This window comes from Procambarus clarkii, chromosome 87, assembly GCF_040958095.1.
Source record: "Procambarus clarkii isolate CNS0578487 chromosome 87, FALCON_Pclarkii_2.0, whole genome shotgun sequence".
NCBI lineage: Eukaryota > Metazoa > Arthropoda > Malacostraca > Decapoda > Cambaridae > Procambarus > Procambarus clarkii.
The window spans coordinates 8,781,291-8,795,698 of NC_091236.1; the positions used below are offsets into that span (position 1 = coordinate 8,781,291).

The window sequence follows — 14,408 nt, forward strand, 5'->3', positions numbered from 1 at the left end:
ACCTCTCTCAACCAGTTTAAGATAAAAACAAAGCACTACCTAATAAATTCCCTGTAACCTACCTTACCCCTCTGTTGTCAACCCATGTATGTTTTGTTTTTTTTGTTTTTTTCAAAACAACGCTGTTTGAATGTAATTTTCTGTAATAATTTGTAATTGTATTTGTGCTGCTTTTTCAGCCATGTTCCCCCCTCTTTTACCTCTATTTTTATTTGTTCTCAACACATTTTATTCTTTTTACCCATTAGTTTTAAGCTTTAGTCATTAATGTTTTTCCTGCCCGAAACGCTTTGCGTAATAGTGGCTTTAGGCATTGTATGCACTAGCTCTATCTATTAATCCAACAAACTTTGTAAAATCTCTTTATGTATGTACCTTACCTAAATAAACATTTATTTATTTATTTATTTATTTATTTATTTATTTATTATGCACCCCATACCCATCTTTTGGGCGGTAGTGGAAAGGGTTACAGAGCCACATAATGGGCTCAGGGACTGAACCCCACAATTTATTTAGCTAAGCAAGTTTCAATTTTGATGAGATAGTAATAAAATTCAATGCACATTGCCACACAAACAATGGGCTCGAGAATATAGAGCATTTCATTTTTATTAACACATTTAAGTAGATTTGCATTTGTGCAGCTGCCCTAAACTATATATGAAGGGTAGTACAGTGTGTCACAAAAAGCTAGCTACTTGATGCTAAAATCCCCATCACACAGGATGGTTAGTCATACAAAGGCATGTGATAAGTAGTCTGCACTGGCAGACTCTGGGGTATTATTATTTATTTATTTATTTTATTTATTTATATACAAGAAGGTACATTGGGTTTGTGAGAATACATAGCATAGTATTTACAATCTTGTAAAGCCACTAGTACGCGCAGCATTTCGGGCTTCTTCCCCTTCTCTATCTTCTCTATCTTCCCCTAATTCCATGTATGACTAACCAACCTACGACATGGGAATAATAATTGAACCTATAGCTAGTTCTTGATCTATGCTGTGTAACATCTCATATAGAATAAGGTAGAAGCACATTCCTGTGTATACCTACTTTTGCTAATTAAAAGTGGAGCATTTAAGTAAAAAAGTAAAGTAAAAATTACAAATATTTCTGCATAGAGTTTTAGTGTTCTAGTGGACATTTACAAGTTTATCATGTTTCTTTACCTAAATTTCTTACCCTAGGGTCACTCTAGTGGTCTCAATGAGAACAGGAAGCCAGAGGCTTATCAAAAGTCCCCATGAGTTTATCTATAGTACTGTACTGTACAGTATTTGGATATTAAATTGCAGCAATGTTTCAGCATTCATGGCTTCAGTGGGTATAGATTCATAACCCTATGAATGAAAAGCATCTCCTCATAAGTTACGATTAAATTATTATTAACTACATTATATATCTAGCATTTTATTCATCCAGTAGTATACTATCATCCATACAATATCAGCAGCATAGGTACATCATCCAGTACCTATTCGGATAAATAGTAATTTATTTGTAATCTTTTATTAATATGTACCAGTACTGTATACATTTAATTTCCAAAGTGTGATGCAATTGCCAGAATTAGGCTGAGATATTGTTACTTATAGCAGGTAACTTCCGGTAATGAATTTCCCAGTATAGAGCACTCCAATTGTAACTTGTGAAAATGAACTAGGACACTCTCTTCACCCATAAGTCAATATCAATTTGCCAATATAACTTTAGATCAATGGTTGTAAGAATTTTCTATTCACCTTACCTTGAAGGTTGACCTCAAACAGAAGGACTGCGTGCACAGCTTGTGCTTTAAACAAGAGACCATAGAAAGGCGGGAGCAACTGCCAGGCCTTCAATGAAGTTGATATCCTTATCACTAGGTTGTCAACCTCCTTTAATGCAAGTGCACTTAAGGGTAAATCACAGATTCTCACACCAAATTTAATTTGATGTGTGGTGCTATGACTCTGGTTCGAATCCAGAAGCAGGCCTTCTTTTAAAATTCACATAAAATGTCATACATTGCAGAATATGTGTGTAGGACAATTTTCTTGTAGGGCTTGACATAAAGACCGTTCTCATGACAATTAACAATTTATTCAACAAGAAACTAAGTCTACAACAACAACAACTTGACGTTACGTTACTGTCTTTCAGTGGCACGTTAGAGAAAGCTAATTCAACAGCCTTAGTGTAGCAAAGACTCCTGTCAAATGCCGCTCCAAGTATAACCACAAAAATCTCATCTGTGGTTGCTTCAGGCTGAAACAATGAACTAACTGAACAATGGTGTGCCCACCTAGGATGCAAACTTGTAATAACAAATTTCTTGCAGCACCCTGCAATATAAATCAATAACTACAACTTGCAAATCAACTCTTGCAGCCCCCTGCAATGAGATCGCTACAACTAGGCAGGTTAATGCCAACACTGGTAACCCCCTATTAATTCAACATTAACACTTCGTCATCAGGACGACAACGAACTAATGACTAATTCATTACTCTAATGCTTAGTGATCAATTACATTGATTGTCAACACCAGTCGGCAACAATTTAGTTTAAGTTAAATCACACCCTTGTATCCTACAGACAAGTCAACTATCAAACAATAACTTGCTCATCTTTAATTACATCACCCTTGACCCATCAAGCACATTCAGTGAGTAATTACTAATTACTGTCACACGGATAGCTAATTCAAAATGAGTTACATTATACCCCACTGTCAACCCTATCAACAGTTGTCTCCACAGTCTATGTCAAATTTACTCTGATGAGGGTTAATTACTCTAATTAACTTGAGCTCCGCAGTACTTCAGTACTGCAGAGCTGGAGATCACCCTCACTTCCTCCATATGGTTAAGACAAAACCACGAATGATTAACACGGCGTGGTGCAGCGTGAAGCAAATAAGCTATTGACCGGCACCCTCTCACGGCTTTGAGATAAAGTCCCAAGCGTTGGACCAAAATTCTTGGAATTTCTACTGAACACTATCCCTGATTGCTGTAGAGCCTCCCGGATACCTCCAATGCTAGGGATCTTAGTCAATGAAACTTAATGACGAGTGATGCGGGAATTAAACGTGGATTCACAAAACAGTCTGTTGCCTTCTGCTATGGTAGCGATCACACCGTTGACTCTACTCGTAAGTTCACTCCTCACTTGATCAAAGTACTTTCGCCCACGAATTACGGATTCTGCGTTTCTTATGGCAGAGTCGCATCGAGGTACGATGAGATGGAGTACTGTACTTAATTGTTGTTGCAGGCACCGTTTCATGTAGTTTGGCCCTGAGACTACAAAACAACACACTTTCCTAATGCGACAACACAACTCGGAATGATTTTGGCACCCAAACCAGAACTGGGCCAAGCTGGTTCCCTCTTTTGACTTGGCCAATCACAATAGCGCCTCAGAGGACTAGGTGGCTCCACCACTCACAACTCCTCTTGAGGTGGCGTGATGCCTCTGACTTCATGGCATGAGGCTTGGTGGCAGCCACACCACTGGCTACCCCAACTCCCCCTTCACTTGCTACACAAAACTAACATGAAACATACTCATGATGATACCTTTACTCACCGACTTGCTACAGTGACCACTTGATCACTGAAGTCTTGTTGGAAAGGTCTTGTCATGGGCTGTCTGGAGACACCCAATAAGCATGTGTAGGTGAAGTATTTCCAAAAGAAGGGCTTGGTGCACTTGCCTTTCCTGCTTGTGCACAAGCTAGCTGGAAAAATTCATCCCCTCACAATGGTATACAATACATAGATATTTTTAACTTCAGTATTTCATTCACTTGTAAAATAGAACATTTTCTCATTGTACCCAAAGTTTATAGAGCAGAATAGATTAGATTCAGATCCCACGAGTTTATTGTTTTTGCCAGCAGTGGCTAGTTTATTGCATACCCCATACTTGTCCTTTGAATGGTAGTTTGTGCACCTTATACTTGTAGGACAAGTGGTACTTTATTGTGCATCCATACTCATCCTGCAAGTACTAATGCTAAGGACTACAAAGGGTACAGTCTAATCAGACCCCAGTGGATATTATTTTTATATTTTTAAAATTTTTCTGTTGACTTTATATTTGTAATTGCAATGTTAGCTAGTACAGTAACACAACACTGCTTGTAGTGCAATTATAATACTCTATAGACAGTATTGGAAACATGGGCTCATTTCTATTTACAAAATTTTATTGACTGAAGAGTAAATGTAACATAATATGCTTTGATTACATTTATGGTAAAAAAATTTCAACATTTACACCATGGAATTGAGCTACTTGGACCAAATTTTGTTAGAAAACAGAGTCAATATAAATATTTCTCAATTTTCAAATGTGTAGACAAAGAACAGACATTTTTTCTGAAAATACAAGAAAAACTCATAGGTGACTGAATTTGAGGTGACCTACCTGCTACTACAATTAGTCTGAAACTCTAATGCTATCCAGTGCCTCATTCCTTTGTTCTTGAACTACCAGGAACTATATCATAAAGCCTGATGTGTCCCACATCATGTCAAGTCATATTCTTGTTTCCTCCTCATTTCTCTATCCTACTTGCAAAAAAAAAAAAAATGCAGAAAGGGGCAAGTAATACACTCAGTATTTTATCGAGTGCATTACTTGCCCCTTGTGTGTGGCTGTCCACATATATGTAAATAAAACTACTATTCAAATTTTTTTTGTATTTATTTTATACTGGAAATATTATGAGAGTATACTCATAAATGGACACTTATATCTTCTGCAATGTATATAATCCAACATAACAATAAATCACTTCTATAAAAAATATGTTATCCTAATTTAATCTTTACAGAAAATTACTCATTGTACAAGACTTATTCTATGGAGCACCGCAGTGACAAAATTACGGGTGAAAAGGTAGCTTACAGCACACATCTTTACAGCTTCTTTTCCACTGTAGAAGTAGTTTTACTACTAACACAATGCAGAAGTTCCAATACCAGCACGTTCATCATCACTGTGGTTAACCATAGTTTTTAACCACATGTCAACAATTAATAAAACTTTGAATATAACGAGGAATAGTAATGTTAAGTGGACAACACCTGGCTTAACGGATTGTACGATGAAAGTTTTGCCGTATAAACAAAATTTATAAAACGATTAAAATACAATGTCACAGTTTCATAACGCAACTGCAGTCATTTAGTGCAAGTAAAAAATTCATGACCTTCATTAAGAATTAAGATAAATTTTGCACAATTTCAATAGTACTGTGCAATTACTATATTGTAATTAGCATTACTGCATACAAATTAAACGTCTAAAAAGAGGGGTTGGCCTGAGTGGGAACCATAGGTAGTCTGATTTACTCCACATGTATTAAAGCTTAAAATAACCCACCCGAAATACACAAAACAAAAATAGAGTGATGACGTTTTGGCCCGTCCTGGACCCTTATAAATTATTTTGACATTCTCTGCATGTTTAAAAAGTTACAAGGCACATTTAACAATTATTATACTTTGCAAATTCTACAAATCAAATAACTTTTAAATGTTTAAATTAATTTTTTTTTTTAAGTTTTAAGAGCAATGTAATCCATTTAAAAGCCCAAGAGTAATGCAATTAAATTTAAAAAGTAATAGCAATGCAAATTATTTTATTTAAAATTGTTTACAGTAATATAAATTGCAAGTCCCAGGAGAGTAACAAAAAGAAATTACACACCAACAATTCCAGTGAATGTCAGAATATAAAATGAGATACAGTATCTGAATATTTGGTTTATAACAGCACTAACCATGTGTACTGTGGGGGCTTTGATCTGCTGCCTGATATGATTTATTGGTACAGTACTAAGTTATCATTTCATTAAGCCTACAATTAACCCAGCAACATCCATGGTTTGGTCATCAATAAGAACTATGTCAAAATTGTTCATGTATGCCTCCAGTCGTTCTTCAACCTAAAATAAAACCAAAAACAAATTATAAATAATAATTCAAACCAATGTGAATATTACATGCAAAGTTCTTAATGTACGGAAAATACAAGAGGAAAAGTGATGGAGGAAGATGGAGCTTAGAAAATAGAGCAGAAAAATAAAGGCAGGAAAGGGAACTATCAGGAGAAAGTGCCAGGCCATTACGACTATAGTATATAGCACTTGAAAAGGATCAGAATAAAGATTTGGGATAGGATGAGGGGAAGGAATGGTGGCCAACTACTTGGACGGTCGGGGATTGAACACCGACCTGCATGAAGCGAGACCGTTGCTCTACCGTCCAGTCAAAGTGGTCGGGCAGTAAGCAGATAGAATAGTAAAACATACACGATATCAGGTAGCAACTTGGTTACTGGTGAAACGTTTATAGAAATGGACGAGGTAATTCACAGCCATGCATTTTTATTATGATAGGTTTACGGGCACAGAACGAGAGGGTAAAGAGGATGGCAGGACAAGACGTTTGAGCACATGTCCGTTCACCTCTCAGGCGGCTGTTCTGGGTTTCATCCTAGGGAAGGAATCATTACCTTTGGGAAACAAATATTTTATTACTGTATATGGAGGAGAAATTAGCCTGCAGTGAACTGGAGTAAAGGGAGGCAGGGGTTTCTGAAATAGCAAGGTTGTGGGGTTTTAACTTTTATAAGGATGGTAGTTCAAAATGGGGACAAAATTAGTTTTCAAACTGAGTTGATAGAGAAGAGCTCTAATGTACAGATTGTAGAGCAAAATATAAAAAACAATGAGCGGCTTATATAGATCAAGTATGGAATAACTAAGATATAAATACTGTACAGGTTAGATGTTGAAGCTTGACAAGGATGTGCAACACTACCTTCCCATAGTTGTTTGATAATTTAACCAAGTGTTATAGGAAGCCTTGAATTTTACCTTCAGCAGAGGAGTGAGATATGTTCAAAGCTAAAGGAAATGAAGAACGATAGTTATTATGTGGTACAGTTAAGATGAGTGTAAAAGAAAAACTACAAGTTGTTATACAATTCTGATAGAAGGCTTCCATTGCAGTCTTTGCATTGTTATATAAACAAAAATGTTTTTATTTAATTTTATTTATCAAGAATTCAGTGTAGGAGCACATGGCCGTATGCACCTGGTCACGGCACTGGTCACTGGCATGTGACCAGTCCAGGGTGTGGCAGTGACCTCACCTGATACAAGGTTGACCAAATAAAATGAAATCAACAACCATTTTATGACAACATTTATATATCCAATCCTTAAAGGAGCAAGTACCTATAGATTTTTTTTTAACAACAGTCGACTTTCCTTTGTTTTTTTAAACTGGCTACGCATTAACAAATGAAGTGTAGGTTTGGCTGTGACATACAAAACAGTTATACAAGAGATCTTACCTTATCATTGAGGAAGCCTATCTTTAAGACGTTACTTGGCTGTGGAACACCCATGGCCATTTTGATGTCACCAAGAGAATCTCCCATAAGTATCACGTTATTTCGTCCTTCAAGCTTCTCAAAGTAGTCTGATGAATGAATAGCATTTTCGTTTTTGTTGAAAACATGAACTAGATCACCTTTGAAGCCAATCATAACACCCTGAAATATTTTTAAAACTGAAGTTATAATTTTTAAGATTAACTATCAACCTAATTAAAAATAGTTTATACATTAATCAAAATTCATGGATAGGTTAAATAAAATTGTTAATGATTAGCAAAACTTAGGCTTCCTTCATTACATAGTAAAGAGGAGCTTCAATACTCTGAGGAAACCTTGATGGTCTTAAAAGAGTTTGCAATCAGAAACCATGATACTGTAAACCAAATCAGGAGTGTGGAGATTTAACTGGACTACTTATTAAATTATTTTGCATTTTTTTTAATAGAATAAGTAACAATCTGGTCTGAATCATATGTTACTCCCTATTACCAAATAAAATAAGCTACCAAGTGTGTCCTTAGACAGGTAGGACAACATACAGGCACTGGCACCACTTAAAATTTTCAAACATGCATTTAGGGTCATTTTATGTGAAAGGGATTGTCAAGCTCAGAGCAGAGCTACTGCCTGCTTTTATTTTCTGACAGACACAGAGCAGGATGACTGGCACACTTGGTCTGCTAGTCATGTACCAGTACAGTAGTAGTAGTAGTAGACAACCATCAGTCTCAGGAGACTATGGAGTTGCGCTCTGGTTGTCGGTCTGCAGTGGCCTCTCCAGGGCGCAAAGTCAAGGTAGACTGACAGGGGAGAAGCTGTTACCCATGCAGCAGGTCCCACCCAGTACAAGTACAGTATGCAGGCGATGAGTTATAATAACGTGGCTAAAGTATGTTGACTAAACCACACACTAGAAGGTGAAGGGACGATAACGTTTCGGTCCGTCCTGGACCATTTTCAAGTCGATTGAGAATGGTCCAGGACTTGGTCCATCGACTTGAGAATGGACCAGGACGGACCGAAACGTCGTCGTCCCTTCACCTTTTAGTGTGTGGTTTGGTCAACAAGTACAGTATCATTAAAAACAGTAATAATGGCTTATATCCACCTTACATCTGCCATCAGCCCCATAAAACACAACAGGGATGGGCCCAAAATGACCAACTGATGTCAATTCATAAAAACCCGATCTCTTCAGAACCCTCTAATGGCATCATGGATAACTGCCAATGAGGGCACTGCTTACTACTCTGTGCTGCCTAGCCTGTCTGGTCATCTACACTGACAACCACCACATGGCACAATGCCCAAAAATCTAAGTCAGACCACATATTACCTCATGCTAAGAACCTGTGTACATGTGAGTGTTTGTGATGTGTAAATGTGTGCAAATACAAGTATCATATATTTGTTTTATGGTTGGAAAGCAATGAGAGTATACAATAATAATAATACCCAGATATGTTTTACTGAGAAACAAATGTGGAAAAAGTGGACTTTGGAAGGTCTCAGCAATAATTATTTTTCCTATAATGCACCTTTAAAGTTAAACATTAAAATACAGAATAAATGCTGATATTTACCTCATCATTGTATTGGAAGAAATTTGAGACAACTTTGACATTGTCAGTGTAAACATCAAAATGCTTCAGAACCTGCTCCAGAATGTCTCCCATTCCAGCAGAGAACACTAGCACAGGAACATTGGCAGTGTGAAGCTTACTCAACAGCTCTTCTGTTCCATCTCTGAAAGACATAACATTTTCTATGGCCCCTCTCTTACTGCTTCTCCCAAATTACGTACCATATTTTTAAGAAATTAATATTCAATTAATACACAAACTTTAATTTAGATCAAATTTATAATTACTCCCACACTATTTTTACCACACACACCGGTAATGTTCACTGTCTACATAAACGATCTACCAGATGGAATAGAGAATTATATGAACATGTTTGCTGATGATGCTAAGATAATAGGGAGGATAAGTAACTTAAATGATTGTAATGCCCTTCAAGAAGACCTGGACAAAATAAGTTTATGGAGCATCACTTGGCAAATGGAATTTAATGTAAAATAAATGCCATGTTATGGAATGTGGAATAGGAGAACATAGACCCCACACAACCTATAAATTATGTGAGAAATCTTTAAAGAATCCTGATAATGAAAGATCTTGGAGTGGTTCTAGATAAACTTTATGTGACCTGAGGATCACATAAAGAACATTGTGCGAGGAGCCTATGCTACACTTTCTAACTTCAGAACTGCTTTTAAATACATGGATGACGAAATACTCAAGAAATTGTTCACGACTTTTGTTAGACCAAAGCTGGAATATGTGGCAGTTGTATGGTGCCCATACCTTAAGCAGCACATCAACAAAGTGGAAAAGGTGCAAAGACATGTCACTAAGTGGCTCCCAGAACTGAAGGGCAAGAGCTACGAGTAGAGGTTTGAGGCACTAAATATGCCAAAACTAGAAGATAGAAGAAAAAAGAGGCGATATGATCATTACGTACAAGATAGTAACAGGAGTTGATAAAATTGATAGGGAAGAATTCCTGAGACCCGGAACTTCAAGCACAAGAGGTCATAGATTTAAACTAACTAAACAAAAATGCCGAAGAAATACAAGAAAATTCACTTTCTCAGAGTGGTAAATGGGTGGAACAAGTTAGTTCTGTTCAATGAGGTGATGGAGGCCAAAACCTTCAGTAATTTCAAAGCGTTACATGACAGTGCTGGGAAGATGGGACACCACGAGAGTAGCTCTCATCCTGTAACTATACTTAGGTAATTACTATGCTTTAATATATTCTCATATTTTTTTGTGTAGTAATAATTCAAGAAACATTTAGGTTTACAACTAGAAGTTGAAGTGTAGTTTCTGAGGAGTCTGTAAAGGACTGTATTCAAACCTGTTTTACTTTGACATTGAGGGTATGTTACAGTTTTATATTATGAGGACAGGAAATCTGCTAGATTACTGAGGTACCAATAAGCTATAGCCTAACCTTTTCAGGATACAACCCAAAAGTCATCTAAAACACCGGTACCTATTTACTACTAAGCAACCGAGGCAATCAGGTGTAAGAAAACATGCCTAATGTCTTGTCCTGTGAAGAAGTCAAACCCAGGACCATTTAGTAGTACAGTATTATACAACTGTACTAACCATTATGTTACAGGGCATAATTGAATGAGAAGATCAGTTTAAAGAAATGTTAAAAGTAGATTTGTGGATATAATGGAAGGAGAACAAACATAAACGAGTGTAAGAAAGCTTGTTATACTGTACATGCAAGGCATAAGAGAATCAACAAAAACTAAGTGAAATAAGCAATTATCAAGGGAAAAGCCTGGAAGGCTATACCACCGTCTCTCATGACAAACTGTCTGCAAGGAATGTATAATAGAGCACTTTAGTTGTCACAACTTGAGAATACTTCACATTTAGTATATTACAGAAAAGATACCAGTTTCAATACTTTGCTAGTGCATGTGCTACTACTTACCAGAGTTGCAGACAATTATCACTTGGATTACCCTATCTAATCAATTATTAATATACATCAATACTTTCTCTGTTTTACAGTCATTTATTGCACTGTTTAAAACGTGCTCTCATGCTAGTCATTTTTTTAGTGCTTCCTTACCTATAAAAAAATGAAGTAATGATGATGTCTCGACTGGAATAATTCTGTACTCCTATTCACGATAAAAACAAAAAAGAAGAATTGGGAGGATTAGCAATAAAAGTGGTGAATACCTGAGCCTAGCATTGCTGGAGCTGACCATTCCTTCCAGTGACTCTTGACTAACTTGGCACTTAACTATCAGCTTGTGGATCTGTTCATACCACTCAATCATGTGTGGGATCTTTTCCTCCTCACTCATCTTAGGATCAATCTCAATGGGATAATATTTGGCCAGCAACTTATTGGCCTCCTCACGGTAGAATGCTGGCATGAGAGAACTGTTGTCCATAATACCTACAAATGAGGAAATTTTAAAGGTTAATAAATTAGAAAATATAACATGTGATGGACCTGCACAAATAAAATGCCATTGCACTTTAATCCCTGGGCTGCCGAGCTATTTAAGAGTACAGCATTACATCATGGTGTGCCTGCCAAAAAGTAGTTACTATCAAATGGAAAAAATTGTGCAGTATATGATAATTTGCACAAACGACAGGAATCAAACTCACATCACTGGAAAACAGAAGACCTATGGGGGACATGATTACCACCTTCAAAATTCTGAAGAGGATATGATAGGGCAGATAAAGACAAACTATTTAGCACGGGGCAGAACATGAATAAGGGAGACATGGGTGGTAACTTAGTACAGTACTGTATTCAAATGAGCCAGAGACATTACAAATTTTTTTCAGTTTGAGTTGTTAACAAATGGAATGCATTAGGAAATGATGTGTGGGGGCAGACTCCAAACACAGTTTCAAATGAAGATATGATACAGCCCAATAGGCTCAGAAACCTGTAATTAGTTGAACCAATCCACAAGGGCCGTGATGAGGGTTCGGACCTACACACGGGATGTTACCAGCTGCGCCTCGGTCAATTGTGCTGCGACATGGTTCATGTCGTAGCACAGTTCACTAAGGTGCAGCTGGGAACTTCCCGTGCATAGTTTCGAACCCTCATCATGGCCCTTGTGGATTTGTTCATTTAATATATATCACCCTATTGTGATTTGTGTGTGTATTGTATCCAGTTGATTGATGTTTGAGAGTTGGGACCAAAGATCCGAAGATCAACCACCTGCAAGCACAACCAGGCAAGTACAACCAGGTGAATACAGAAGGTAATTGCAAACAGTGATTGGAGAAATGTAGGGGTTAAGAGTTACATTGCAATTTGGTATGAAATATGAGAGAGAAGTATAAAAAGCAGATGACATTTGTTAAAAAAAAAAAAAATCTTGCCCTTGCTCCTGACAACTAATCCCAACGAGGCACCTTCGATAATGCAATTTTTATTTACAACTCATATTTAAGAAAAATAACTACTTCAACTTATTATATTTAATACATGAAACAAGAACTACTGTACTTTCTATACAGATGCTGTGCTCTCTGCATAATACAAGCATAATCTCTCTTCCACCAATCACTATTGATAAAGGACACATACTGTACCGTATTTGCTGGTGGATAGCACTCCCATTCTTGCTCCACCACCAGTGGAATATATTTTGAATTTACATGCACAAAATCATGTGTTTTCCTTGTAAAACATCATGAACATCACTTTAAATATACGTATGATGACTAGACCACACACTAGAAGGTGAAGGGACGATGACGTTTCGACTTAAGAATGGTCCAGGACGGACCGAAACATCGTCGTCCCTTCACCTTCTAGTGTGTGGTCTGTTCAACTTACTTTAGCCACGTTAATGTGACTCATTGCCTGCATACGTATGATGATACATACAACTGTTTTTTACCCACAAAATATTCTACTAAATTACACTGGCAAATATGGCAAATATACAGTATACGATAAATAATTTTCCTGTTAATGGTACAGTATTACATGAGCTACATTATGTTTTATATTCGACTAAATAGTACTGTACTCTTAAATTTTTATATCTAGTACAGAGTGATGAATGCTAATTGTGCAAAGTTTGTTAGTAGTAGTTCTCTGTGTAGCTCAGTGCTACACACACACACAGTGCACACTATTTTGGTATACTGTATAATCAAAACAAACAGTGTACAGTTTTGTGAAAAAAGAGGAAAATTAACCGAGCCATAAACTTAATGGCAAACGATGAACTTGTTGCAACAACTTTAATGAAAATGTCAAAGAAAATGAAAATAAAATCAAATATTAAAACATGATTAAATGTGTAGCAGTGCTGTACACCAAGGAGATGCTAACATACGTGGCAGATATACTTAGTACAGTACTGTACAGTACTGTACATGCAAATATTGGCACCTTCTTCCACACCAAAGGCCAACATTAAACACCCATAATGGGGCAACCTTTCCCCCTGAAATGATGTATATAATACCTATTTGGATGAAAGTATCAACATGTAATAATAATCATTTATTTTGTTGGGGGTACATAACCTGTGTATATTTATGTTAGGCTTATATCGAGGTCCCCAAAAGGTCAAACTCCTGACCCTCCCCAGGATGCAACACCACAACAGTTGAATAACTCCTGGGCACCTGTTTACTACTAGGTGAACAGCGGCATTAGGTGAAAGGAAATCTATCTAACCATCTCTGTCCCGCCTGGGATTCGACTCTGAGATTCCCCATTATGAGTCAAGAATGAACCCAACTGTACAGTACTACCAATGGACCATCAAAAGTTCACCTTTGTACTTTTAATTTTATAGTCAGGAAAAAATAAAGCTAAGAACCAAACTTTTAACATACTTAGGCCTAGTAAAGCAAATGATTATATATTGCATTGGGCCTAAGATAGCATGTATTAGGCCTAGGATTGCTAGAAGTTAGGTTAGTTAAAGTTCTATACGTTGCTCTTAAAAAAAAAGATTCCCATTTTGCTAAATTCATAGATACAAAACATCAACTTTTTCATGGTCCATCACCGCATATTGGTACAGTACTTTCGATCAAATTGTTACTATAAGTACTATCATTTTAGGAGGAGGATGGGCTGAAAGGTGGACACAGCATACTGTATATGAGTAATACAATATTATAGGTTACAGAAGCTACAGTAGTTACTTCACCATTACTTCTATTCATCTGTTTGAAGGCATGTTAAATTTTGACGTGGACATGTTGTCATTTCACGATGTTGCCAGGGTTATTTAGTTTAAAATGAAAGTCAATAGGAATACTTGTCTCTTTAGTAATGGTAATTGTCTTTTCACAGACATCATAGGATCAAAACCCACACTTATGAGTTTGTGAAAATTATGTAAGGAATTTATACAAAGTCTTTCGCACTCTCCTGAGTGCTTTATCAAGGTCT

The 14,408-nt window shown here is 36.8% G+C and overlaps 1 protein-coding gene across 5 annotated transcripts in view; it reads right to left on the reverse strand.

Moving 5' to 3' along the window:
- Positions 1 to 4,687: 4,687 nt before the first annotated feature.
- cN-IIIB (cytosolic 5'-nucleotidase IIIB) overlaps positions 4,688 to 14,408 on the reverse strand; it is a 28,996-nt gene continuing 19,275 nt past the window's right edge. For all 5 annotated transcript variants that reach the window (XM_045729058.2, XM_045729056.2, XM_069317371.1 and 2 more), the window contains exons 5-8: positions 11,189 to 11,411; positions 8,996 to 9,158; positions 7,368 to 7,568; positions 4,688 to 5,952 (exon numbers count right to left, since the gene is read on the reverse strand). In XM_045729058.2, the coding sequence (XP_045585014.2) occupies positions 5,851 to 5,952; positions 7,368 to 7,568; positions 8,996 to 9,158; positions 11,189 to 11,411 (689 nt within the window). In that variant the 3' untranslated portion in view covers positions 4,688 to 5,850. The remainder of the gene's footprint in view (positions 5,953 to 7,367; positions 7,569 to 8,995; positions 9,159 to 11,188; positions 11,412 to 14,408) is intronic.